Raw genomic sequence first — 27050 nt, 5'->3', positions numbered from 1 at the left:
GAGTGCTGGGACTAAAGGCGGGCACCACCGTGCCTAGCTCACCATGGAGCTATCAAAAGCCTATGAAATGTTCTGAGCTGGGTCTGTGGAAATGATCAAAGCAGCCTCCCATCCCTTAGACAGATAGACCTGAATGCAACTGTCAGTGCTCTTACCGTGCTACCCTTGCCCCATGAAGATCCACTTAAGGCTATGCTGCTTGGTGGCAATGCTAAGTGTGGGTTCGAGTGACTCCATAGCAGGCACACCCCGAAATCCTCAGCCGCAACCCCCACCCACAGCCCAGCCACCCCTGCCACCATTCTGGAGGCACAGAGCCTTTCTTCTATGTAATTATAAACAGTCTTTCTTTCTTTCTTTCTTTCTTTCTTTCTTTCTTTCTTTCTTTCTTTCTTTCTTTCCTTCTTTCTTTCCTTCTTCCTTCCTTTCTAGTGCAGGCTGATCTTAAACTCAGAGATCCACCTGTCTGTGCCTCTCAAGTGCTGGGATTAAAGCTGTGTGCCACCCCTGCCCCTCGACAGTTTGGGGTAGTACTGGGGTGGGGGGTGTGCGGTGTGCTTGTGTTACTGTGCACCAATGGAGGACAGGAGACAGTCAGGACAGGAGACAGTCAGGAGTCAGTTCTCTTCACTGCAACGTGGGTTCCAGGGATGCAGCTCAGGTCATCGAATGTGACAGCCAAGCACTCTTTTTTATTTATTTTTTATTTTTTTATTCATTTATTATATATAAGTACACTGTAACTGTCTTCAGATACACCGGAAGAGGGCATCGGATCTCTTTACAGATGGTTGTGAGCCACCATGTGGTTGCTGGGAATTGAACTCAGGACCTCTGGAAGAGCAGTCGGGTGCTCTTAACCGCTGAGCCATCTCTCCAGCTCCAGCCAAGCACTCTTAACCACTGAGCTGTCTCTGCGGGCCTGGAGAAATGAGTCAATGGTTAAGAGCACTGGCGGCTGTTCTTCCAGAGGACTCAGGTTCGATTTCAAACACCCCGTGGCTTAGAACAAGCTGTACCTCCAGCTCTAGGAGGGTCCGATGCCCTCTTCCGGATTCAGCATGCATGGGCACACAGGCATACATGCAGGCAAAACACTGTTACACACAAAATAAAATTAAGCCAGGCATGGTGGTGCACACCCTTAACCCCGGCACTCTGGAGGCAGAGACTGGCAGAAGGCTGTGAGTTCCAGGGCAGCCTAGTTTGCATAGAGAGCTCTAAGCCAGCCAAGTTGGGGCTTGGTTAATGTGTGACAGTTAAAGCCGAGCAGGAGGAGGACAGTGTAGTAAAAGTGCTTGCTACCAAGCCTGGCAACCTGAGTTCAATCCCCAGGACCTGGGCAGGTGCAGGAGAAACCAACCCCCAGGACTTGTCCTCTGTCCTCCACAGGCTGCCACAGCACAGATAGATAGATTGATAGATAGATAGATAGATAGATAGATAGATAGATAGATAGACAGACAGACAGACAGATAGATAAATGTAATAAAAAGATATTTGTTAGATGGTGAGGGGCTTAGTGTTTCAGTTTGAGTTTCCAGAACCCATGTTGTGAGGTTCACTATGCCCTGCAACTTTAGCTCCAAGGGATCCAACACCCTCCTCTGGACTCTTCTAGCATCTTCACACACACACACACACACACACACACACACACACACACACACACACACACACAATTGAACTCACTATGTAGGCTCATATCTTCAGGACTGTCTCCACAGTTGGAGACTTTAAAAAAAAAAGCTTCCTTATTTATGTTATGTTTATGAGCGCTCTATCTGCATGTACACCTGCAGGCCAGGAGAGGGCATCAGATCCCCTTACAGATGGCTGTGAGACACCGTGTGGTCGCCGGGGATTGAACTCAGGACCTCTGGAAGAACAGTCAGTGTTCTTAGCCTCTGAGCCATCTCTCCAGGCTGTATCCCCTGTTGGGATTAAAGCGTTTTTGTGTGTGTGTTTGTTTTTAGCAACAGCACATGGCAGTGCGCACCTGTGATCTCAGTGTTTGGGAGAGGGAGTCAGGAGGACCAAGAGCTCAAGGCCAGACTGGATGAAGTGAGACCCTGTCTCAAAACAATAAAGTAGGGGGTTGGGGATTTAGCTCAGTGGTAAAGCGCTTGCCTAGCAAGTGCAAGGCCCTGGGTTCGGTCCTCAGCTCCGGAAAAAAAAAAAAAAAGAAAAAGAAAAAGGAAAAAAAAAAACAATAAAGTAGAGGCTAAATTCAGCTGTGACAGTAAGACTTGGCGGTGGCGGGATGCTTCTGAGCTCGGGCAGGAAGCCTGTATCAGTTCACGTCAGCCCTCTCTGTTTGGGGCCTACTTCCCTGGGTGACCTGTTATTCCCGGAGTGCTTCCACCTTGCTGAACCCCCTTCCTTTGTCTTTCGTTTGTTTGTTCTGGGGCTTGTTGTTGTTCTCTGGTCTAGTTTTCCAGACAGACCTTCTCTGTGTAGGTCTAGCTGTCCTAAAACCCACTCTGTAGAGCAGCCTGACCTTGAACTCCCAGCTAACAGCCTTTGCCTCCTAAATGCTGGGCTTAAAGCCCTGCCCCACCACTGGCTGGCTTCTTTTTACATTTTGTGAGTGCACAGATGTCATGACACTCGTTTAGAGGTCAGGGGACAACTCGGGGAGTTGGTTCTTTCCTTACGGGTGTGTTCTGGGAATCAAACGGGTCATCTGACCTGGCGGCAAGCAATTTACCCCTGAGCCATCTTGTCAGTCCCCTTTTAAAATCCGAGTACACGCGTCTGCTCACACGCATGCCATGGTTGCAGTTCACGTGGAGGTCAGAGGCAATCTCTTGTCTTCTTGCCTTGTTTGAGGCAGTCTCTTGCCATGTAACCAGCTGGCCTGCCGGCTTTCCCGGGATCACGCGCTGCGCGCGCACCATCGGAATGCTGGTATGACAGGCACACAGCGCTGCCTTGACTTTCTGTGGTTTCTGGGGATTTGTATTCAGGCTGGCCTCGCTCCTCCACGGCAAGCTTTATGCACTCAGCCATTCTCCCAGCCCAGTCACTCTTTATTCTATTTTTTGAGACAGGATCTCACCCTGGATCCCAGACTGGACTCATTTTATAACCCAGGCTTGACTCCAACTTGTGCAATCCTCTTGCCTCAGCGTCCCATATGCTGGGATTAACGAGTGAGTGCCACCACATCCCCCTGTCTCTCCGTTCTCATTTATGAAGGTGGGTGCCCAAAGGTTGGGGTTCTAGTTCCAATGGGGAGGCACAGAGATGAGACCAAGGGGCCCAGGACTGTCATTCCCAGGCCACGGCCTGATCCTAATGGAGTATGGCGTCCTGGAATTCTCACTTAGGAAGGGAGATCATGAAAGGCCCGGATTTACATCTCTAGAGGGGATACTGATGTCTGAGTGTCCCCTCCTACTAAACCATGATGCAGATTGCCCCAAGAGTCCCAAGGGGCTGCCCTGGGGCGGGAGGTGTATAACTGAATTTGGCGATCGTGGTGGGACTCCAGGGTGGAGAGAGGCTGATGCTGGAGCTTCTTGATGTGGTCAGAGGGTGAGGGTACTCAGACACACCAGGCCAACACCCGCCTAGGATCTATCCAGCAGGCAGGGGCCGCTGTGGGCGGAGCGAAGCCAGGCACCGCCCCTCGCTGCCGCTGTCCGTGGTCTCGAAGTCTGCGAGACCGCCGTGGGCGCCGAGAGCCGGGCTCCCCAGCCCGCGCGCCCCGGGGTCTATGGAGCGGCCCCTCCACGCCACCCGGCCGGCCCCACGCCGCGCCCTGAGCACGCCCAGAGGCCAGGTAACCCTGTCGGGATCCCTGCGGGTGCGGGACGCCTGAAGGTTTGGCGGGAGGAAATGGAGACTTCTGGGTCCTGCTGGGATGTGGGGCTGAGACTCTTGGTGACCTGGAGGCCGACCTGGAGGCCACAGCATCCGGACACCTATACCTCCGGGATCCAGAGAGTGGTGCATGGTTGTTGGGGTCCTGGTCACAGAGGCTCAGGGAGCTAGACGTCAGTGCGATTTGGTGAGGCTTGGAGGCCACCTGGATGCTGGGGACATGATCGCTCTGGACGCCTAATTGTGAAGAGGAAAGAACCAGATGGACACGTCCCTGGTTCTAGAGGATCTGAATTCCAGTACCTGGGCCCCGAGTATCGCGTCCATCCTGGAGTCACGGTGACCAGCGGTGTCGTGGACCATGGTCTTACGCCTTGGTCTTTAGGGAGGAAGTTGTAGATTGGGAATATTTAGTAACCGGGTCAGGTGGCGCCACCCCGAGGGGCTTGAGTGCTTCCTGGGCAGAACTTGGGGTGGGGTCCATCTGTCCTCCCTGCCTCTTTAGCCCAGGCTAGGAAGTGGGAGCAGCTGCAGACCTGGGGAGTGTGACTCTGGGGATGGCTTTGGGGGACAGATCCTTCGGATGTTGGGAGCTTTGGGGGGGACGGAGCCTGGAGTGTCTGGGCCCCGGTGAGGCGCCCGCCCTGAGCGCAGCTTGGGCATGCTTGGCACGCAGCGCGCGGGCCGGTCCGATCCGTATGCGCGCCGCGTGCGCCCATTGGTATGCGGGAGCCGGCCCGGCGCGGGCGTGAGGCGGGCGCGCTGGCGGGCCGCGCGGGGGAGGCGGCGGCGGGGCACGTCCTCACCCGGAGCGCCAGGGTGGGAACCGCGGCTTCCCAGGAAGGGGAAACTGAGGAAGGCATCCAAACCAGCTCCTGGTTTGACCCTTGGGGACACGCACGCACCTCACTTTCCCAAGACATTCTTCCCCCAGGGAACTGAGCCCCACCTGCGACTCCTTCGCGCCTGAATTCTCGAGTCCCGGTCGAGATGGCGACCCCCTATCCCAGAAGCGGTGGCCGAGGTGAAGTTAAGTGCGGGGGAGGCCGTGGAGCCGGCGTCCCCTGGGATTTCCTGCCCGGGCTGATGGTCAAGGCCCCTCCCGGACCCTGGTGAGCAAATCTGCCCCTAAATGGCCTCTCCCACCGAAGGCCTGCAGGGGTTGGAAGGGGGGGTTCACAGCCGTTCAGATGACATTCATCCTCGGGTCCGTGCCCTGACCCTGTGTCTAGACTTCGTCACCCTCTCTTATTGCTGAGTTCTGTTTTTTTAGTTCCCCAGCTCCGAATTCACCCCCGACAAGGAGAAGGTTCTGTCTCCAGCTCCGTGGCCTGACATCCTAACAGAAGCAGGAGGCTCGCCAGTTCAAGGCCAGCCTGGGCAAAATAGACTGTATCTCAAGGCAAAAACAAGAGCGGGGCGTGGTTATGCACGCCTTTTATCTCAGTGCTCCCGAGGCAGAAGCAAGCTAATCTCTCTCTAAATTTAAGGCCAGCCTGGTGTGCATTGTGAGGCCCCTGTCTCTAAAAAACAAAAAGCAAAAAACAAAAGCCTGAGGAATGTAGTTCAGTGGTAGGCTCTGGGTTCATACCCTAGTACCGCAAATACTGTAGTAATGACTATTATTATTATCATTACTATCGTTATTGTTATTAAATAAATAAAGGTTCTGTCCCTGTCCTCAAAAGTCAGCAGAGATGTAGAATTCGCACTCAGGTCTACCCCACGTCCTGAAGTGCTGGGACCACACTTCCAGGACCCTTTTACTGACACCTCCTCCACGCCGCCCGCCCAGCCTGCAGGCGCAGCGCAAAGAGAAGTCCCGCAACGCGGCGCGCTGGCGGCGCGGAAAGGAAAATCTCGAGTTCTTCGAGCTGGCCAAGTTGCTCCCTCTGCCCGGTGCCATCTCCAGTCAGCTGGACAAGGCGTCCATAGTGCGTCTTAGCGTCACATACCTCCGCCTGCGTCGGTTTGCGGCTCTGGGAGCGCCTCCCTGGGGGTTGCGGGCCGTCGGGCCTCCCGCTGGCCTCGGTGAGTGCGCATGCTCATGTTGCCAAATCCTCTTCTGCTGCTCCACTCCCAGCCTTGGGGACAGGATTGAGAAAGCCGGGCTTCTGGGGAGTCCACCAGACTTTTTGTGGTTTCTTACCTGGTAACTTACGCTCTCGAGGGGACAAAAAGTTGAGGGTTTTATAAACTTTTGACCTAAGTCAGAACCTGGCGGCAATCTGTATCACTAGAAAAGGTGGTGGTTATTATTGTTGTCGTTTGATGAGACAGCCTTACTTTGTAGGCTAGTCTGGGACTTGATATGTGCACCTGGCTGGCCTCCAGCACACTTACCTCTGGCTCCTGTGGGTGCTGGGCTTAAGGTGAGCACCACCACCCTGTCTTGGCTCTTGAATTTTAGACAGTGCCTCCTGTAGACTCGCCTGACCTGGAATTTGATATGTAGTAGAGGCTAGCCCTGAATTTGGGATCCTCCTGCCTCCATATCTTCAATGCTGGGAGGACAGGTGTGCTGCCACACACAGCAAAGGCTATTATATTTATTAGATGAGATGAACCAGTATTGCTACAAAAGAAATTTCCAACTATGCAGTGCACCCCAACAACCCCCCCCCAAGGCCTCCACTCAACCAGTAAGGATTGGCTCCTGAATGGGCCTGTGGAACTCCAGGGAATGCAGAAAACGGGGGGGGGGCAGTGGGGGGGGGGACCTGAATTTCCTATTTGGGGTGAGGAGGTAACAAGATGGCCTGGGGAGGATGACAGGTCATCAGGAACGTTCTCCTTGGTGACGTTAGCTGTGTGTCCATCCTGACACCACCACCACCACCCCAGCTCTGCGGCCCCAGGAAGGTGCCTCCCCTCTTCCTGTGCTGCACTGTCTTTAACCCCAGCACTCAGGAGGCAGAGGCAGAGGCAGAGGCAGAGGCGGAGGCAGAGGCAGGTAGATCTCAGTGAGTTCCAGGCCAGCGGTCTACAGACTGAATTCCAGGACAGGCAGGGCTACAGAGAGAAGAAACCCTGTCTCAAAGGAAAAGAAAGAGAGAAAGAAAGAAGAAACAGGAGTGACCATCACCGTCCTCCCCCATCCATCAGTCTGACCAGAAACTGATGAACTGGAGCTCCCTGCAAAGGGCCAGGCAGCCTTCGCTATGCAGCCTGTGTCAGCCTGCTGTTTGTGGAGAGTCGATTCCATGTGTGATACCATTGTGAGTGCCCAGGACCTAGCAGGAACACAGTAGACCAGAGTTCTCCTCTGCCTGGGTCTGGTGCTCCTGAGGCTGAGGCAGAAGAATCACCATGAATATGAAGCCAGCCTCTGCCACATAGTGAGATTCTTTCTCAAAACAAAAAGGAAAAGGGGCCAGGCACGGTGGCATTTTCATTCCAGCACTTGAGAGACAAAGGCAGGCAGATCTCTGAGGGTTTAGGTCCAGCCTATATATGGAGTTCGAGATCAGCCAGGGCTACAGAAAGAGACCTAGTCTCAGAAACAAACAAACAAACAAACAAACAAACAAACACATTCCAACAAGGGGGCACAGAAGCACAGGCCTGTAATTGTAACAAGCTCTTTCTTAGCTACATAGTGAGTTCTAGAGCAGCCTGGGCTCAAAAAAGATTAATAGAAGGAGAAAAAGAAATGAAGTGAAGAGTCCCTTGTAGACGCAGGTGTGACACAGTAAGGGAAAATTTGTAATCTATAATTTGCAAAAATGTAGAATATATAAGGCATCAACATATACATAAATATCTCATTTTTCTTCCCACCTTTGATTGCTGATGTCTAGAATATTAGACTTTCACCATTCTAGTTTATTTATCCCTGCTTAACTGGCATTACAGGACAGCGAAAGTGTTATATATGGTCACAGGTGAAGAAACCATACACACACACACACACACACACACACACACACACACACACACACACACACACACTCCGGAAGAGTGGGGTCCTTAGAATGGGGTTGGAGAGGGCTCCTATTCCCTTCCTGCCCTGGTATCCAGAGAGGAGGTGGGGGGATAGAAAATAGCATTGATTAAGCCCCGCAATAAATCACCATTTAAATTTAAATAATCCGGCTTCCCAGGCGGTAATTAGGCGAATTGACTGGCGCTGAGAGAATGCCGCATTAGCGAGGCTGATTACTGTCATTACAGCGAACAACATGTGTGCCGGCGGGGGATAAACATCTTGTCTATTGTCCTGGAGCCCCAGGGAGGGAAAGGGGGGCTGAGAGAGCCCTGGCGGTGTCCAGCCCCCCAACACTTGGAGGGGCATCCAGAAGCTTCAAGAGATAGAGTCTCACGCTGGTCATAGCTCCCGGGCTGTCTCTCGGCTACTTCCACAATGCCCACCTGGTCAGGAGCGCGCGTGGGTGGCTCAGCATCGAGTCTCCAGACAAGCAGATCCAAAAACTTAGGCCCCTGCTAATCTACACACAAAGGAGCTCTCTGAAGACTGGACTGGAGGCCCTGGGAAACTGAGGGCCAAAGGGGAAAGATGGCGGCTACCTAGTTCATCTTCTAAGAGGCTTTTATTTTATGTGTTTGGGTGTTTTGCCTGAATGCACCTGTCCACAGGTGTCCAGGGAGGCCAGAAGGGGACACTGGATCCCCCTGAAATTGGAGCTGCACACACTTGTGAGCTGCCATGTGGATTCTGGGAATCAAACCCGGGTCCTCTGGAAGAGCAGCCAGTGAGTGCTCTTAACTGCTGAGCCAGCTCTTCGACTCCCCTAAAAGTTTTTTGGTGTGTGTGTGTGTGTGTGTGTGTGTGTGTGTGTGTGTGTGTGTGTGTGTGTGTGTGTATGCAGGTTTTACCTACTGACCTATTTCAGTGACCTTGGATTTAAGCTTTTTTATCTATTTTTTATTTATTTATTTTTAGACAAGGTCTCTCTGTGCCGCCCTAGATGGCCTAGAACTCTCTTCTCACAGAAATCTGCCTTCCTCTGCTTCTGGGATTAAATTTAAACTCCACCACATCTGTCTGCTTTGGCTCACTTTTTAACTGGCACACCTGCCATTCCTTCAGGGTCTGGGCTGATAAGGGTTTTTTTTTTTGTTTTGTTTTATCTTTTCTTTTAGATTATTCCCTATTCATCTGTTTCTCTAACCTTGTATTTTAAGCTTTGATTATTTATTATTATTATTATTATTATTATTATTATTATTATACAAGGGTGTTTTGTCTGCATGCATGTCTGTGCACCACTTTCGTGCCTGGTGCCCAGGGAGGCTGGTAGAAGGCATTGGATACCTGGGGACTGCATTCCAAAAATGTTTGTGAGCCACCATGTGGGTGCTGGAAATTGAATCTGAGTCCTTTGGAAGAACAGCCAGTCCTCTTAACCTCTGAGCCACCTCTCCGGCTCTCAACCCCACCAGAAGGGAAGATGAGGACCCTAAAGAAACAGACTTAGTTAATTTGTGATTTTTATTACTGGACAGTGGTAACTCTCCCCGAGTCTGTTGACCCATGCGGACAGACAAGGCGAGAGGGGCGGAGCACATTTGATTTACACTGTGTGATAAGGAGTGGTCTCTCTCTCTCTCTCTCTCTCTCTCTCTCTCTCTCTCTCTCTCTTTCTCCCCACCCCTTCTTCCCTTCTTCTTTCTCTCTCTCTCTGGGAAGAGAACTGAGGCCTTGGTTGATACAAGACAGTAACCAGGCCTAGGGCCCCTCAGATAGCTATGGCTGGAAGGATGGTGTGTCCTTGTCAGCCCGGTTGGTTTAGGATTGCTTACCCAGAAGGCCTGTTTCCCTGACTATATAGCAGGCTCCCACCTTGGATTCTGGTCCTGCCTCTAAGCCTCAGTCTATAAAACATGACGGTTATCCAGGAGCTTCAGAGTGTGTTGGGTGGGGGGCATTATTTGTTTGTTTTATTTTACTTTTTGAGGCAGGGTTTCTCGGTGTAAGCAACCCTGGCTGTCTGGACTCGCTTTGTAGACCACACTAGCCTCGAACTCACAGAGATCCTCCTGCCTCTGCCTCCCAAGTGCTAGGATTAAAGGCATATGTCACCACTGGCTTCTTTTTTCCGTGTTTTAAAGTTTTCAAAAACTGTATGTGTATGTGTTTGTGCCTGTATGTGTATATGTGCGCCATGTGTGTGCAGCTGCTGGAAGCCAGAGGGTGTTGAATCCCCTGCAGCTGACGTTACCTGTGGTTGTAAGCCACCCAAGCTGGGTTCTGGGGACCAAACTATTCCTGTGGTCTGTGTTCTTTTTTTAAACTTTTTTTATTCATTTTTTATGTATATGAGTACACTGTAGCTGTCTTCAGACACACCAGAAGAGGGCATCAGATCTCATTACAAATGGTTCCGAGCCAACCCTGTGGTTGCTGGGATTTGAACTCAGGACCTCTGGAAGAGCAGTCAGTGCTCTTAACCCCTGAGCCATCTCTCCAGCCCCTTTTTTTTTTTCTTTTTTCTTTTTTCTTTTTTCTTTTTTCTGTTTTCTTTTTTTCGGAGCTGGGGACAGAACCCAGGGCCTTGTGCTTGCTAGGCAAGCGCTCTACCACTGAGCTAAATCCCCAACCCTGTGGTCTGTGTTCTTAACTGCTGAAACATCCATCCAGTCCTTTTATTATTCTTTATAAGTGTGTGCATGTGCATGCAAGCACGTGAGTATGTGTGCAAGAATTCGTGAATGTGTGTGTGTGCGTGTGTGTGTGTGTGTGTGTGTGTGTGTGTGTGTGACTAGGTGTCAACCCTAGCCTTCCTGCTTTTCTTGAGCTAAGTCTGTTTATTGGTCAGTGCAGCACAGGGTAGACCAGCTGGCCCACAGGCTCCTACGGAGTCTTCCATTGCCATCTCTCATTTCCCAGTAGGAATAATGAGTTACAGTGTTCACTGCTATGCTTCACATGGGTTCTGGGGACTCGAGTTAGGTCTCCACACTTGCGTAGCAAATGCTCTCCCAGCTGGGTCATCTCCCCAGCCCTCTCCCCCAGTTGTACACTGAGCTAAAACAATGTTGGGGAATGCAGGAAATGCTCAACAAACTGTGGTCGGGTGAGGTGATGTCTTAGTCTCCAGGTAGGACACTACTTCAGGAGGAAGGGACCTTTGAACTGAGAGTTGAAGGAGTGAAGAAGTCAGGGGGGAGAAGGGCCAGGCAGAAAACTGGAGCAAAGGGCAGGCTAGAAGCAGAAGGAGACTGTGAGGGAGAATGGGGGGATAAACTGAGAAAGGAAATGGGGAAGCGAGAAGGAGGAGGAAGAGGGAACCCCAGAAACTCTTAGGAATGTTCTAAACTCGCACATTAGCATTTCTCCTGGTGATGTATTAGTCACCACTGTATTCCTCTTTGTTGTGGCCCTGGAAGCCTTTGGTGTACAAAACCCAGCTGCCCTCAGCACGGGGTTGGGGTTGGGATTCGGTTGGTAGAGCATTTGCCTAGCATGTAGGAAGCCCTGGGTTTCGCCCCCAGCACTAGACAAACCAGGCACAGTGCAGACCTGCAACCCCAGTGTGCAAGAAGAGAAGAGAGGGGGATCTGGAGTGCAAGATCATCTTTGGATGCATGGTGAGCTCCAGCAGGGCGGTGGGGGTGCACACCTCCCAGCACTTGGGGCAAGGCAGAGGCAAGGGGATCTCTGTGAGCTCGAGGCCAGCCTGGTCTACAGTGTGAGTTTCGGAACAGCCTGGGCTACACAGGAAAAAAAAAAAACTGTCTTGAGAGAGAGAGGTAATTCTCACAACAGGTTGAGGTCCCCTGGGCATCACTCGAACCCCATGCTGACGGACGATTGAGTGCTAGGACGACTCCCCTTCCACTCACTAAGGACACAAGACAGGAGACTCATAGGATGGGAAAGGAGGGAACCCCCTGAAACTTGGTAGGGATCTTACCTGTCCTCCCTTTTCTAAGCCTACCCTCTCTCCACCCATGGGTCTCCCTAGTTCCTTTCTCCCCACCCACCTCAGTCTCCTACCACCCCCACTCCAGTGTTGCCTGACAAATGTTTATTAGCTGAATAAGAGATTAACTGAATAGGTGATTTTCAGGGTCTTCGGATTTCCAGGGAGGGGGGCAGCTGTGAAGGTGGAACACACCTGTTGAATTGGGACATGGACAGGGGCTGTGGGTGGGAAGAAAAGGGAGCAGGTAGGTTTGTGGAGGTAGAAAATGGGGGTACCAAGACATCAGCCGGCAATCCTGAACACACCTTGGGGATCCTTGAGGCAGGGGTGGGTCATCTGCGGGGCGGGGCAGCAGGTCCCCAAGCTCTCTCCCTGAACACCCCCACCCCAGCACGCCCATTAATGCTGTTAATTGCAGCGGCTCAGTCTGACCCGGGCTGATCCCCGGAGAGGGAAAATGAAGGAATTAGCAAAAATGACAGGGGAAAATTGCCACAATTAGCAGGCAGCATTGTTCCTGCCTGTCACAGGGCTGCTTGGAGCTGGGTTTCAGGGGAGGGGTCCCCATCACCCCCCCCACACTTATTGTTCCTGGAGGTTCAGATGGGGAGGAAGCAAGAGAAACAACAGTCAGATGGGGGGAGTGGATCTAGGGAGGTCTGGGATAGACTCTGACAGCCTAGCCAACTTGGGGGAGTCCTGAGGAACAGGGGTGGCAGGGCCTGCCCAGGAATAGCACCACTCCTACTTCACTCCCTGCTTTCCTTCCTCATGCTCCCAAGATGCTTGGTAGTCTAGGGATTCAGGCCCCTGCAGCAAACCCATTTAAAGAGGACACAAGAGGAAGAGGTGACTCCAGGCCCTCAGCCTAACAGAGGGAAGGTCACTGACAGAGTGCTCAGATCTCTTTTGGGGTGCGGGGGTAGGGTATCGGTATCGTCTACTACAGCCATGGGTGGTGTGGATGGCATCCAGGAGTCCTGACTGGGGGTGGGGGACATCTGTCTCAGAACGTATGTCTCTCTGAAATTCTAAGTTTCTCCTTTGTATGTGTCTTTATCTCTGCGAAAGTTACTCTGTTTTATATATGTCTCTGTTATGGTATACTATACTATACAAAATATCAGCAGGAGAGGAACTCAGTGCCAGCACCCCAGCCTAGGATTCCGTAGTGAGGAGCGGGGGGTGTGGCTCAGTGGTAGAGCCCCTGCCTAGAATCCCCCAGTGAGGGGCTGGGGGCGTGGCTCAGTGGTAGAGCCCCTGCCTAGAATCCCCCAGTGAGGGGCTGGGGGTGTGGCTCAGTGGGAAAGTAACTGCCTAATATGTGCAAGATTCTGGGTTCAATCCACAGTACTGAAAAAAGAAAGCTGAAACCCTGTACTCAGGTCTTGGGATGCATCCCTGTAAGTGTAGTTCTCAGGAAACTGAGGCAGGAGAATGGTAAAATTGAGTCAAATTTGGGTTATTTATTGAGACTATTTCAAAGAAACTAAAATTTTCATCCGAAATTTATGCAAAGTAAAATCAGTAGCTTTTTAAAAACTTATATTGTTTATGTGTTCATGTGTGTGTGTGTGTGGGCAGGACACAGCATACATGTGGAGGTCAGAGGACAGTTTGTGAGAGTCAAGTCTCATCGCATCGTTTGATTCTGGGGATCAAACTCAGATCTTCAGGTTTGATGGTACATGTATTTACCCACTAAACCATTTCAACAACTTACTTTCAAAGTCATTTATAGGGGGCTGGAGAGATGGCTCAGTGGTTAAGAGCACCGACTACTCTTCCAGAGGTCCTGAGTTCAAATCCCAGCAACCACATGGTGGCTCACAACAATCTGTAATGGGATCTGATGCCCTCTTCTGGTGTGTCTGAAGACAGCTACAGTGTACTCATATACAAAATAAATAAATAAATCTTTAAAAAAAAAGTCATTTATAGGCGTGTAGCACAGATGTGTAGTACCGACAAAGGCCAGCAGAGGGCATCAAATCCCTGAGACTAGAGGTACAGATTGCTGTGAGCTGCCAAAGAATTCAGCCTGGGTCTTTCTGCAAGAGCGGCTGGTGTGTGCTCTTAACCACTCAGCCGGTTCTCCACACCTCCCCCCATGCTGGCTTTTAGACAGGGTCTCACCTGTGCCTGACTGGCCTGGAACTTGCTGTGTAAACAAGGCTGGTTTTGTTTGGTTGGTTTTATTTAAAGATTTATTCATTTATTTTATGAGTACACTGTAGCTGTCTTCAGACACACCAGAAGAGGGCATCAGATCTCATTACAGATGGTTGTGAGCCATTATGTGGTTGCTGGGAATTGAACTCAGGACCTCTGGAAGAGCAGTCAGTGCTCTTAACCGCTGAGCCATCTCTCCAGCCCCCCCCCCTTTTTTAAGGCTATTTTAAAGTATCCAAATCAACACTATTTACTGCATAGTCCCACAGCCACGAAGCAGCCACCTCCCCAGCGCTGGCAAGCACAGACCTGCTTTCTGTTCCCATCGATTTGCCAGTTTTAGACATTTCATAGACATGGGATCACTGGCCTTGTGTGCCTGTCTACTTTCATAATTTTCCATCACAGATCAAGGCTTCAGTCTCCTTCACAGTTAGGTTAGAGTCCTCCCAGGGGATCTACTGCGTTTTTATCCATTCTTGGAGGATGGGCATTGGGGGATTTTTCTTGGCTTCGTGTAATGCTGTTCTCGCCATACAGCACTCCTCACTATACCTGGCTTCAGTTTGTTAGGTTGTGAAGTGGTTGCCAGAGGCTCCCATCATAGCTCATTTTATTTGTTGGAGAATCACCAACCCGTTTTCTTCAGCTACTCTCTTTGTGTACATTCCACCTTGCAGTGCAAGAGAATCCGACTTCTCACTCTCATAATTTCGTTTTTTTTCCCCCCCTGTCTTTTGTTATTGTTCTTCAGTGCAGAGGATTGAATCCAGAGCCTGTGAATGCTAGACAAGTACTCTACTGGAGTTCCTCGCTGGGGGATTCTAGGCAGAGGCTCTACCACTGAGCCACGCCCCCAGCCCCTCCCTGGGGGATTCTAGGCAGGGGCTCTACCACTGAGCCACGCCCCCCAGCCCCTCACTGGGGGATTCTAGGCAGGGGCTCTACCACTGAGCCACGCCCCCAGCCCCTCCCTGGGGGATTCTAGGCAGGGGCTTTATCGTGATCTATATTGACAGCCCTCTTTTCAACGTTTGAGATAGGAACTCGTCTGTTATGTACCCCAGGCAGGTCTTTGGTTCTTGATTCTTCTCCTTAGCCTGCCAAGTAGTTGGAGTTACAGGCCTTCACCACCAGCCTTGGGTTAGTCATTGAACCTGGGCTTCAGGGCCCAGTGAGGACAGTTCACGCTGTTCTCGTCACCGGGACTGCCTGTACTGTATAGGACCTGCGAACAGCAGTACTCGAGAGCTTTCTGTTTGGGTATGTAAAAGAATAAGGGAGTGAACAAATCCCTCTTTTCAATGTCTGTCACTCAGTCTCATAGGGAACAGCGTTCCGGTGAGCTGGTTCTCTATAGTGGCTGGCTGGGAGTTTAAGAGTGACTGGGTCCCTAAGGGCTGCCCAGAGCAGTGAACCGGACCACGAGGCCCTGACTGTCCTCCTTCTGTCCCCAGCCCCAGGTCGCCGAGGCGCTGTGGCTCTGGTGTCTGAAGTCTTCGAGCAACACCTAGGTGGACACATCCTACAGGTGAGGCCCTTCCTTCCTAGCCTGCTGCTTTGTGCTGCCACCTGGTGGTAGCATCTAGGAATAGCATTACTTTTCCTGAGTCAGTTCCCTTCCTACACCTGCTCCATTTGTCTCTAGTCCTTGGATGGCTTCGTGTTCGCCTTGAACCAGGAAGGGAAATTCCTCTACATCTCAGAGACAGTGTCCATCTACTTGGGTCTCTCACAGGTAAGAACCTCCGGCAGTAGGCTGCCATCTTTACTGCCTGGCCTATGCATGCCCTTGCTCTCTTCTGGTATCACTAAACCCAACATAAAGAACAGACAACCTTCCTTGGAACCCCACGCAGTCTGACACATGCTGGGAGGACTCAAGCAGGACCACAAGTTCAAAGCCAGCCAGTGAAACTTAGCAAGACCTGGTCTCAAAATGAAAATTTGGTCTAGAGATGTAGTTCTACAGCTATGTGTGCTTGTCTAGAATCTCCCTCAGCGAGGGGCTGAGCTCAGTGAGGGTGTGATTCAGCGGTGTGCTGCTTGTGTAGCATCCCGGAGGTCCTGGGATTCAAACCATTGTGGCTGGGGCAGGATTGCACCTTGGTTGATAGAATGCTCACCTAGTATCCACAAAGCCCTGGACTCCTTACATAAACCAGGCATGATGGTGAGGTATAAACCTATACATTAAATTCCAGCATCTGAGAGGTGGAGGCAGGAGGATCAGAAGTTCCAGGGTAGCCTAGGCTATATAAAGTTGTCTCAAAAACTAAGATGTGTAGGTGACAAAGTAAGGTGGATGAGATGGTTGTGTGGGCAGAGCAGGGGGGCATGGTGGTGAGGACTTCAGAGAGGATGAAGGATGAAGGTTAAAGGAAGACAGATCACTCAACCCAAGCAGAGGGACAGTGGAAGACGGCATGGTGGATTTCTGAGTAAGAATTGCCGTGGTTGGATTGGCAGCTTTCAGGAGAGTTTTAAATGGTGCCTGAAGGTCAGAGGCTCACTGTGGAATCGGAGCATGATCCGTGCAGAAAGCTAGAGGCTGTACTGAGGAGGCCTGGCATGGGATCCATGTGAGATCTGAGAGGCCAATCTCCAAGACTCGAACTCATTACAGAATTGGAAACTGTCGGACTTGATGTAATTTCCAGCACTTGGGAGGCTGAGGCAGAAGGACCACCACAAGTCTGAGGCCAGCCTGGGCTACCTAGCAAGCCTCTATCTATAAAAAAAACAAAGGGGGCCAAGTGTTGCAGCAAATACCGTTAATCCAGAATTTCAGGAGGTACAAGCAGGCAGATTAATGAATTTGAATGAATGAATTTGGTCTATATAAAATAAATGAATTTAAAAAAAAAACAAGAACTATGAAAGTAAGACCCTGTCTCAAAACAAACAACCCGGGGCTGGGGATTTAGCTCAGTGGTAGAGCGCTTACTTAGGAAGCGCAAGGCCCTGGGTTCGGTCCCCAGCTCCGAAAAAAAAAAAGAACCAAAAAAAATGCAAAAAAAAAAAAACAACCCAAACAAACAAAAGCTTCTCCCTCCATAATTTAAAAAAGCAGGAAACTTCTAAGAAAAAAACAAGCCTGGTGTGAAGTGCACTTGAGGGTTGGCGAGCAGGCTAAGTCCAGCCTCAGCTGTTGCGCTCACGCGCTCCTGCATTCCCCTCCATCACCGGCAGGTGGAGCTGACGGGCAGCAGCGTCTTCGACTACATCCATCCTGGGGACCACTCGGAGGTCCTAGAGCAACTTGGACTGAGGGCCGCAACCACTGGCCCCCCTACGCCGCCTTCTGTGTCCTCCACTTCCTCCTCGTCGTCTTCCTCCTCGCTGGTGGACACCCCCGAGATTGGTAATTTCCAGGAATCCCCAACTTGCCAGCGAATGAAGCCTGAGGGTAGATCCTGGTGTTTGTGTTCAACATACTACACTCTACAAAACGAGATTTTGTAAAAACAAAACAAAAAAAGAAACGGGTCATGACAACTTAAGGCAGTGACACTAGGGTGTCTGAACTTGCCTGGTTCCCCAGAATGGCCAAAACACACCAAAATTTGAGCTGCTACATGGAAGTGGGAAAAAGTCTGAGCGCTTTGTGTGTGTACACGTGCGCACATTTAAATGTTTCTTTGGGCCCTAACCCCACAGAGTGATCAGATTACTTGTCCCAAGTCACCCAGTTATTTCATCTTTTTAATTGTTTGTATGTGCTGTGTGTTTAACTTTCAGGAGCCAGTTCTTTTTGTTGATTTTTTTTTTGTTTTTTTCTTTTGTTTGTTTGGGGTTTTGTTGTTGTTGTTTATTTGTTTGAGACAGGGTTTCTTTGTATAACCGCTCTGGTTGTCCTAGAACTCACTCTGTAGACCAGGCTGGCTTTGAACTCAGAGATCCTCCTGCCTCTGCCTCCTGAGCTCTGAGGTAAAGGCTTGTGCCACCACTGCCCAGCCCCCTGGCCTGTCCTCTGTGGGTCACAGGTGGCTGCTCCAGCCTGGGGCCAGCTGATGCCTGAGGAGCAGAACTGAGAAATGGCTTCTGAGCAGGAAAGAGGGGCTCATCTGACCTTGGACCTGGCTGCCCCATGAGGAGAGATTGTTTTACCAGTGCACCTGTGAGGCCATTAGATGCATCTGACTTGTCTGGAGTGGCCACACTGAGGCTGGTTCTGAGATGACAGGATTCTGGAAAACTCTATAATGGTTCCCTCTTGTTCTGCCTCAGAAGCCAGCCCCACCGAGGCATCCCCTGCCTTCCGGGTCCAGGAGCGGTCCTTCTTTGTCCGAATGAAGTCTACCCTCACCAAGAGGGGTCTGAATGTCAAAGCCTCGGGGTACAAGGTGGGTATGAGCTGTCTTTCTCCCTCCTGTGTGCCAGCTATATCCCAGGATACAGGATATTGAGAACAGAAACTGGGAGACACTCAAAGCTTTCCTTGGGCCAAGGGATCTATGGGTATCAGGTAGAACTGGTGAAACTTTGACTTGGCTGTAGTCCTCCTGCCTCAGAGCAGTCCCACCTGCCACCTCCCCAGACAACCCCACCTTCCACAGGTCATTCATGTGACAGGACGCCTGAGGGCCCGAGCGCTGGGTCTTGTAGCCCTTGGACACACGCTGCCCCCAGCCCCGCTGGCTGAGCTGCCTCTGCATGGACACATGATTGTGTTTCGCCTCAGCCTGGGCCTCACCATCCTTGCTTGTGAGAGCAGGTACCGGGGTAAGGGCGGGAGGGAAGGGGGGGTCCACTGAAAACCTGGGGATATGTGCAGATCAGTCAATCCTGGGCCTTTAGTCTGGGGCCGTGGGGAATTATGGGAGGAGAGAGGGCAAGGGAGATGGCAAAGGTGCCTGGGAGAAGGGGGCGTGGCCCCGGCTCCCTGGCCAAGCTTGTCCATTTCTCACCTCCGTAACTCATCCTTTCCTTCACCTATATTATTACTATGCCCATTTCACAGAAGGAAACTGAGGCTCAGAGGATGGGACTGCAAAACGGTGTGGACCCTGGGGAACGCCAAAGCCAGCGCTGCTGTCTCCAGACACCCAATGTCTCCAGCTCCTTTTCCCTTTCTTTGCTGTGTCCTCCAGAGTGAGCGACCATATGGACATGGGGCCCTCAGAACTGGTGGGACGCAGCTGCTATCAGTTTGTCCACGGACAGGATGTGACCAGGATCCGCCAAAGCCATCTGGACCGTGAGGCACACTTCTGTACCCTCTCCCCGCCCCACAAAGACACGAATGACCCTGCTTCCCTGTTCCCTGGAAGTCTTTCTTCAGGGCTAACCCGAATCTCTGCTTGCACTGCAGCTCCTGGGAGCTGTTCCGAACAGAAAGCAACAAAGAGGCTGAGCCATGGCTCGGGGGAGGGGGCAGCAAGTGGGGTATGAGGGGTCTCTGACCAATGCTGGGGTACCTCTGGGTCTCTGATTACCTCTGTGCCTTTCTCTGTCTTTCTCCATTCTCCCCACTCTCGCTGCCTCTGCCTGTCTCCTGCCCACCTGCCTTGACCCTCCCCACCCCTCTGGGCTCTCTGCTCCCCTGGGATGGACCAGTGCTGGACAAAGGGCAGGTGGTGACTGGTTACTACCGTTGGCTGCAGCGTGCGGGGGGCTTCGTGTGGCTGCAGTCTGTAGCCACTGTGGCCGGGAACGGGAAGAGTGCTGGGGAGCATCACGTGCTGTGGGTCAGTCACGTGCTCAGGTGAGAGGTGGCCCATCGCGGCAGCCGCTCCCCATCCCAGCCAGGGCTTTTAAGGGAGGGCTCTGTAGACATGAAGGGAAAAGAACCTAGGAGGTTTAGGTATGGAATGGCCTCTCTTGGTTGACACGGAGAGGAATTTCTGTTGGGAGGAGACATATCTGTGATGTAGGCAGGGCGAGAACGCTCGTGTGGTGTGCCTCCGGTGGAAAGTGTGAGTTTGACTCTAGAGCACTGGGGAGCCACAGCGGACTCTATACAGGGAGAACGAGAGTGGTGCGACATACACGCGTTGTGAGCTGAGGGCACAGAACGGATAAGCCTCAGGTCTACAGCCTGAGCTGCCCAGGGAGGAACAGAGCATTTGGGGCCGGAGCACAGTGTGTGTGGGGGGGCAGGGGAGGCTGTAAATGGCAGCAGGACATTTTATCTCGTGATCACTGGAGAACTATTGAAGGTGTTATGTCTGGAGGGGGTCACAGGCAAATCCGTACTTTTGGAAAAACCCTTCTTTCCTCTGAGTGCAGACTGGGAAAAAATAGGGACTGGAGAACAAGAGGAGGCTGGGGCATGGTTTAAGAGATGCAGGGAGAGAGGGAGGTGCCATTTACCCCTTTCTTGCGCTGATTTGATTTGGACCCGAGATGGGAGCAGGTGATTTAGATCAAAGAGACGCAGGTAACGATGACACGGGTAGAGGATCCCCATGTAACACGAGGCGGCTGACAGTGGCCCAGGTTTGCCACAGCAAGGAGAACTCAGCTGGGAATATATTTTGGAACTGTGCTTGGTCCTCTGGATCCAGCCAGTAGAAAGACTGGGGCAGAATGGGAAGTTCAAGGCCACTTTGGGAAACCTGGGGAGACTCTGTCTCAATAAGGAATGTTCAGTGGTAGAGCCCCTGCCTAGAATCCCCCAGTGCTGGGGGTGTGGCTCAGTGGTAGAGGTCTAGAGCATAGGAGGCTCTTGGGTTTAATTCAAGGTGTGTGTGTGTGCCGTGTGCGTGTGTGCGTCCGTGTCCAACTAGGAGTTTATAGGTCTGATAGAAAATTTTAGTGCCACAGGATATTGTTCACACGTTCCATACTGGAAAATGTCTATACTTACTGTTGTCCCAAGACCCCTGGTTTTCAGCTCCATCATCTTGTCCCCAGCCATGCTGAAGGTGGTCAAACACCCCTGGATGCCTTCCAGCTTCCAGCCATTGTGTCTCAGGAGGAGTCATCCAGCCCAGGCCCAGAGCCCACAAGTAAGCTAATCCCTTCCCATTCTACACCCAGGGAAGATGGAGGGGCTGCTGGGACTACCCATTGCAGAAGCCAACCCATGTGACTGTTTACATTAACAGCTGATGTTAAATGTCCTTCAGGCTGGGGAGATGACTGGAAGAGTAAAGTGTTTGCCAGGAAAGCTTGAGGACATGGGTGTAGCCCTTATAAAGAAAAGCCAGGTGCAAAACACAAGTCTGTGATCCCAGTGCTGGGAAGGTGGGGCCAGAGGGCTCCTGAGGCTGAATTTGCAAGCTCAGTGTTGATTGAGAGACCCTGTCTCACTCGGGAGACAGAGGCAAGAGGATCTCTGTGACTTCAAGCCCAGCCTGGTCTACAGAGTGAGTTCCAGGACAGTCAGGGCTACACAGACTCTTGTCTCAAGAAAAACAAAATGTCCCTCAGGCACTTGTTCTTGCAAAGAACTCAGGTTTCATTCCCAGCACCCTCAGGGCTCAGAGCCACCCATATCTCCAGTTCTCAGGGACCCGATGCTCTCTTCTGTCTTCTATAGGCATCAGGCATTTATGTGGTACATAGACATACTTAGACAAAACACACATACACATAAATAAAATAAAGAGCACTGACTGCTCCTGCAGAGGGCTGGGGTTCAATTCCAAGCACCCCTGTGGTGAGGCACAGCCATCTGTGACTCCAGTCCCAGTGGATCTAATGCTCTCTCTCCTGGCTCCCAGAGGTGATAGAAGACAGACACACGTACAGGCAAAGCACTCAAACACACGAAACAAATTTAAACAATCTGAATAACAGTTCTCTAAATATGAAAAACCGCTGGGGTGGGGAGCGGCTGTCTCAGGACAAGCCTTCATTCCCACCGCTCAGAAGCAGGCAGGCTCTGTAAGTTTGAAGCCAGCCTGGTCTACACAATGAGTTTTAGACTGGGGGGCTACACAGTGAGACCATACCTCAAAAAACAACACAGTCAAGCAGAGCATGAGGGTTCACACCTTTAATCAAAGCAGTTGGGAGGCGGCAGCAGGCAGATCTCCGGTTCAAGGCCAGCCTTGTCTACAGAGCGAGTTCCAGGCCAGCCAGAACTACATTGTGAGACCCTGTCTGGGGGGCTGAGGGGGAGTGTCAAACATCTTCATCCTCAAATTACCCGCCATATTTCAGATTGTAACCAGAAACCTGTGGCCAGTGGCTGTCTCTCAGGACAACACAGAGGAGATGTGTCCAGTATCATCAAAGTTCTATGGCTGAAGGGAGGGCGTGCTGGAGAGTTCCATTATCTATAGAGGTCTAGCTGGGATCTCGGTCTAGGCTTTACTGGAGCGTCAGGGCTGGATGGATCTTAGCGGTGCTGTGGGAGGTGCCTACTGTGTACCCGAAGGGAGATAGACCACTGGGGCTTGGGAACTGCAGGCCTACTGCGCTATGCCTATACTTCAAGGGCAAGGGCTGGGGACACACTCATGCCTTCAGAAGTCTCCTCCAAGGCTGGCGTGGTAGTGAAGGACTACAGTGCCAGTTACTGGGAGGCTGAGACAGCGAGATGCCAAGGCACGCTTAGCCTTGATAACTTAGCCAGACTATGTCTCAAAGAGTAAAAGGGTCTGGGGAGGTGACCCAGTGTACACAGGGCTTGCTGTGCATACATAAACCCCTGAGTGTGGCTTGGGTGGTGGTACACAGCCACCTTTCATCCCAGGACCTGGGAGGCAGAGGCAGGTGGATCTCTGTGAGCTCCAGGCTACCCTGGTCTCCAGAGTGAGTTTCAGGCACACAAGAGAAACCCTGTGTCGAAAACAAAACCAAAACCCAAGCAAACAAAAGACCTGTGTTTGGATCTCCATCACCCTTAGAAGATCTGAGTGAACGCAGTGTTGGGGGGGGGGGGGGAACACATGTAGATCCCAGAAGTTTGCTGACCAATCAGCCTAGTCAGAAACATATGGGCTCTAGGTTCAGTAAGTCTCTGTCTCAAAGAACAATAATCCAGCGAAATGCTCATCAAATAGAAATGCCTTGCCCTGTGCCCTCCATGTGTGTATCATGGGGCCCGTGCACCCACACTCACACATACAGAGCAGTTACAAATGCGGCTGCCGGGATGGCTCAGTAGGTAACGACCCAAACCCGATGACTGAGTTTGATCCTCAGAACCCACATGAAGGTAGAAATAGAAACCCGACTCGGCACAGCTGTCTTCTGACCTGGCTCATACCTTCCCGCGCAGTAATAATGATGACGATGATGATAGTGATAAGGGAGTGCGCCAGTGTTGATGTTTCACCGCCATACCTTCACTCACACACGGAAAGCCAAAAGAAGGCTTAGAATCTGGCTCAACAGTAGGCCTGAGGAGAATCCATCACTAAGGGGCTGGGAGCATGGCTCAGTGGTAGAGCCCCTGCCTAGAATCCCCCAGTGATGGGCCGGGGGCGTGGCTCAGTGGTAGAGCCCCTGCCTAGAATCCCCCAATGAGGGGCTGAGGGTGTGGCTCAGTGGTAGAGCCCCTGCCTAGAATCCCCCAGGGAGGGGCTGGGGGCCTGGCTCAGTGATAGTGCATTTATCTTGACCTCTCCCTTTCCGTGGGTACAGGCTGTAAGGGGCTGTGGGCGTGGCTTAGCAGTAGAGCTCTGCAAAGAATAAATATAAAGTATCTTCTTCAGAGGAAGAGCCTCCAGTTGAGCGGAAACAGACTGTGCCTGTGGAACAGGACAAGGACAAGGACCCTCAGGCCCGAGGCAAACGCATCAAAGTGGAGGCCAGCCCGAAGGAAGTTAGAGGCTCAGAAGACAGTGGAGAGGAAGAGGTCTCGGATCCACCGGCTCCGCCTCGGCCGGAATTCACTTCTGTCATTAGAGCAGGGGCCCTGAAGCATGATCCAGTACTGCCGTGGGGTTTGACAACTCCTGGAGACCCCTCGCCTGCCCTCCTTCATGCAGGCTTCCTGCCACCCGTTGTGCGAGGCCTGTGTACCCCAGGCACCATCCGTTATGGCCCTGCAGAGTTAAGCCTGATGTATCCACATCTGCACAGGCTGGGTCCAGGCCCCTCGCTTCCAGAGGCCTTTTACCCTACGCTGGGCCTGCCCTATCCGGGGCCCACAGGTACTAGGGTGCAGCGAAAGGGAGACTGAAAACAGTGTAACACCGGAGGGCCAAACCTGAGGCATAGATCAAGTGCTGGAGTCATTCTTGAGAATTAAACACCACTTCCTGAGGGGCTCCATCCTCAGGGATTCGGCCTCTCGTGATTGCAATTTCTTGTTCCTTTAAAATTATTATTTACTCGTATGTGTGGCCATGTGTGGTATGGTATGGAAATTAGGTCTCTCCTTCTACAACGTGGACCCTGAGTATCAAACTCAGGCTTGGGAGCAAGTGCCTTTACCCACTGAACCATCTTGCTTCATCCCCATTGGTTGACCTCTTCTCCCCGTCCCACCTCCCCAGATAACAGGAGCTATCACTCAAGAGTCTTGAACTGCTGAAGGGTCAGGTTTTAATGTCCCAGTCATCAGGCCCAGCCAGTCCCCACAGCCCTGCTGTTTACTCGGGGGGTGGCCGGCCCGCTTCATCTGGGCCTTCCGTACTGGCTGCCCCATCATCCTCAGGCACCAATTCCACGTCCAGTTCCAACTGGCCCATGTAGAGACCTACTGCGCAAGCCCAGAGCAGACTGGCAGCCAACACTGCCCCTACACCAGCGGCAGCACCAGCAAGCGACAGTTGCATGGGTCCCCGCAGTGCTGCCAGACCCACCGCATACGAGGCTCCGCCCCACACCACGCATAGGCCACCCAGCAGGAAGAAGCCTGTGGAAGAAGGAGCAGTAGTCAATAGTTACAGGGTCCAGGGTATCCCAAGGGGCTACCAGGGTGATGGGTGGGGAAGATGAGTCAGTACGAGCACAGGGCCGAGCAAGGCTTCTAACATCAGCCAGTGAGGCTGGAGGAGTGTCAGCTAATGTAAGGCTTACTCGGGCAACTTAGACTGTCTCAAATTAACACGGCAGGAGTGGGGCATGGGGTGGGGGTGTGGCTCCCAGGTTAGGAGCACTCTTTGCTCTTGCAGATGGTCTGAGTTCAGTTCCCAGAACCCACATGGTGGCTCATGACCATCTGTACCTCCAGTCTGATGGGCTCTGGTGCTTTCTTCTGGCTTCATGGGTACCAGGAAATCACATGGTCTCCATATACACTTATACACATAAAATAAAAATAAATCTTAAAAAATCAAAAAGGTTGGATCTTTCAATGAGGGGTTGGGGGCGTGGCTCAGTGGTAGAGCCCTGACTAGAATCCCCCAGTGAGGGGCTGGGGGTAGAGCACATGGCTAAAATATTCACCAGCAAAAGGCTGGGGACGTGTAGCTCAGTGATACAGCACTTTAGTAGGCTAGTTTCCTCCTCATTAAAACAATAAATAAATAAGGCAGACAAGGGCTCAAATACATGAGTTTTTGTAAAGGCAAGTATCTGGGACTTGGAGGTGAAATCTAATATCCAAAGGGTCTGGTCTGGGTGTGTAGACAAAGGTGTACACATAAGTCAAGGCCACTTGGACACTGTCTGGAGGACTCCTCACAATGCCGATGGAGGAGGTGTAAGAGGGGCTTACATCAGTGAGGCAAGAGAAAAGGGAGTGCTCTCCTTTTACAACTGTTAGGGTAGGAGGACTCAGAACTGGAGGAAAAGGGGTAGGGTTCCCCATTTCCCATAGGGGATGCTCTGTACTCACCATAGGCAGCTTCCCGGCCCATGTCACTCTGCATGAAGGAGATGACCCCAATGCCTGATGCCAGAAGTCCATTTCGGAACCAGGAGAGAAAAGCTGCAGGGAGTTGGAGGGTGGAGCTCTGTATCAGCCAAGCCCTGTTTCCTAGATCCCCTCTCACCCTATACAGCCACAAAAGTATTCTAGATGTGCATCCCTTATGGGAAGTCCCATTCAAGTCCTTTTTCTTTACCCTTCTGTCCCAGACACTCAAAATCTAGAGCATGAATTGAAGACGTTCAGTCTGAGGATAGAGTCTTCCCAAGTTGGCTCACTTGTGCATCCTGTGGTCTTCCCTCTCTCTCCCTCAGACCTCTGGGACAAACTTCTCCACAGAGGCCTGCCTCTAGCCTCCTCATTCCCCTCCGTGGTAACCGCTCCTACCTGGCATGGTCTCATCCACCATCTCCTCACCGTTCAAGTCCGAGTGTTGCCAAATGGTTGTTCCCACTATTAGCCCCATCCTATACCAGCCAGGCTTCAGGCTCTCAAACCAATGCCTTGTTTGAGATTCCTCCCCCTGCAGCCCAGATCACCTCTCCCTCCAATCAGCAGCCACCTTCTCTACCATTGGTTAAGCGCTGGTCCAATCCAGAACTTCCCCTTCTTCTGCGGGTAGCCACACTCTTGTTTTATTCCAAGTGGTCCCCTCTGTCTGCAATCCTAACCGATACCCCTGTCGCAGGCAAACTTGTTCCCTCCCAGCTGCCTCTGGAACGGTCTCTCACCTAGGAAGTGTGGTGCTGCCAGCTACTTCTCCTAACCGTAACACCCCCGCCCCCTAATCCCTGCTGAACCCCATTAGCCAGGACCCAAAAGATGGTGCCCTATGCGGCCAGGCTGCAAAATCTCCTACCCACCCCCCAACACTGTTTCCCTGCGCTCACATGAGCAAGCTGCCCCCGCTGAGCACAGGCCCTGTTCCCAGCAGATGCTTGCCTTACTCTCGCCGCCCACTCCCACGTGCACACAGGGAGTGTCCTTCTACTTGTATCGCAAACGACCCCGGCCCCTGCCACTGACCTGTCTCATGTGCCTTGCGGAGGAGCCAAGCGTCCGCTCGATCCAGCTCGGACACCGGGGGCGGCGAGGCTCCTGCGCGTGGACCGTGGCCGGGGGCGAAGGACCCGCGTGCACCCCCGCTGCGGGGCCGCTGAAGCGGCTGCAGAGACCCCCGGAAGCGCAGGCGGGCAAGGCGCGCGACCCGAGCCCACCACCAGCCGCCTCCCATGGCTCGCAATGGGGCCGCGACACGCGCTCCGCCCCACGGACCTACTGTAGGCTGGAAGTCACATCACTCATGAGAAACGACGCGGCCATTGGTGATCTGCCCGCAACTCAATCCCGGAACGCAATACCTATTGGTGTATCTGGCTGTGTCTCCACCTCAGTTATATGTGCCGGTAGTGTGTGACCCACCTTATTTTTGTCATCAGACTACA

At 52.1% G+C, this 27050-nt stretch overlaps 2 protein-coding genes across 4 annotated transcripts; one reads left to right on the top strand and one right to left on the bottom strand.

Moving 5' to 3' along the window:
- Positions 1 to 3579: 3579 nt before the first annotated feature.
- On the top strand, positions 3580 to 25075 carry Npas1 (neuronal PAS domain protein 1). 3 transcript variants are annotated; one of them, NM_001107479.2, is given in 12 exon segments: positions 3652 to 3787; positions 4763 to 4940; positions 5624 to 5859; positions 15347 to 15420; positions 15538 to 15627; positions 17082 to 17253; positions 18120 to 18235; positions 18449 to 18606; positions 18983 to 19089; positions 19449 to 19596; positions 20748 to 20842; positions 23501 to 24093. In NM_001107479.2, coding segments are annotated over 11 exon segments (1788 nt in total). In that variant the 5' UTR covers positions 3652 to 3787; positions 4763 to 4818; the 3' UTR covers positions 23971 to 24093.
- On the bottom strand, positions 24312 to 27020 carry Tmem160 (transmembrane protein 160). The gene is made up of 3 exons (NM_001106227.1): positions 26632 to 27020; positions 25573 to 25665; positions 24312 to 24648 (listed from the first exon to the last, which is right to left on the bottom strand). Exons 1-3 carry the CDS (start codon positions 26837 to 26839, stop codon positions 24383 to 24385), a joined length of 567 nt encoding a protein of 188 aa, NP_001099697.1. The 5' UTR covers positions 26840 to 27020; the 3' UTR covers positions 24312 to 24382.
- Positions 27021 to 27050: the final 30 nt, after the last annotated feature.

Source organism: Rattus norvegicus, chromosome 1, assembly GCF_021556685.1.
Source record: "Rattus norvegicus strain SHRSP/BbbUtx chromosome 1, alternate assembly SHRSP_T2T, whole genome shotgun sequence".
Lineage (NCBI taxonomy): Eukaryota > Metazoa > Chordata > Mammalia > Rodentia > Muridae > Rattus > Rattus norvegicus.
Note: the sequence above shows the minus strand (reverse complement) of the source record. Positions and strands in the feature narration are given on the sequence as shown.

Coding starts and splice junctions, on each gene's coding strand:
- Npas1 (XM_087554610.1), top strand. CDS start 4,819: ATGGCGACCCCCTATCCCAGAAGCGGTGGCCGAGGTGAAGTTAAGTGC. Junction 18,236..18,448: donor TCAAAGCCTCGGGGTACAAG/GTGGGTATGAGC, acceptor CACCTTCCACAG/GTCATTCATGTGACAGGACG. Junction 19,090..19,448: donor CCGCCAAAGCCATCTGGACC/GTGAGGCACACT, acceptor GGGATGGACCAG/TGCTGGACAAAGGGCAGGTG.
- Tmem160 (NM_001106227.1), bottom strand. CDS start 26,839: ATGGGAGGCGGCTGGTGGTGGGCTCGGGTCGCGCGCCTTGCCCGCCTG. Junction 25,666..26,631: donor CCGCAAGGCACATGAGACAG/GTCAGTGGCAGG, acceptor AACTCCCTGCAG/CTTTTCTCTCCTGGTTCCGA. Junction 24,649..25,572: donor GGGCCGGGAAGCTGCCTATG/GTGAGTACAGAG, acceptor CTTCTTCCACAG/GCTTCTTCCTGCTGGGTGGC.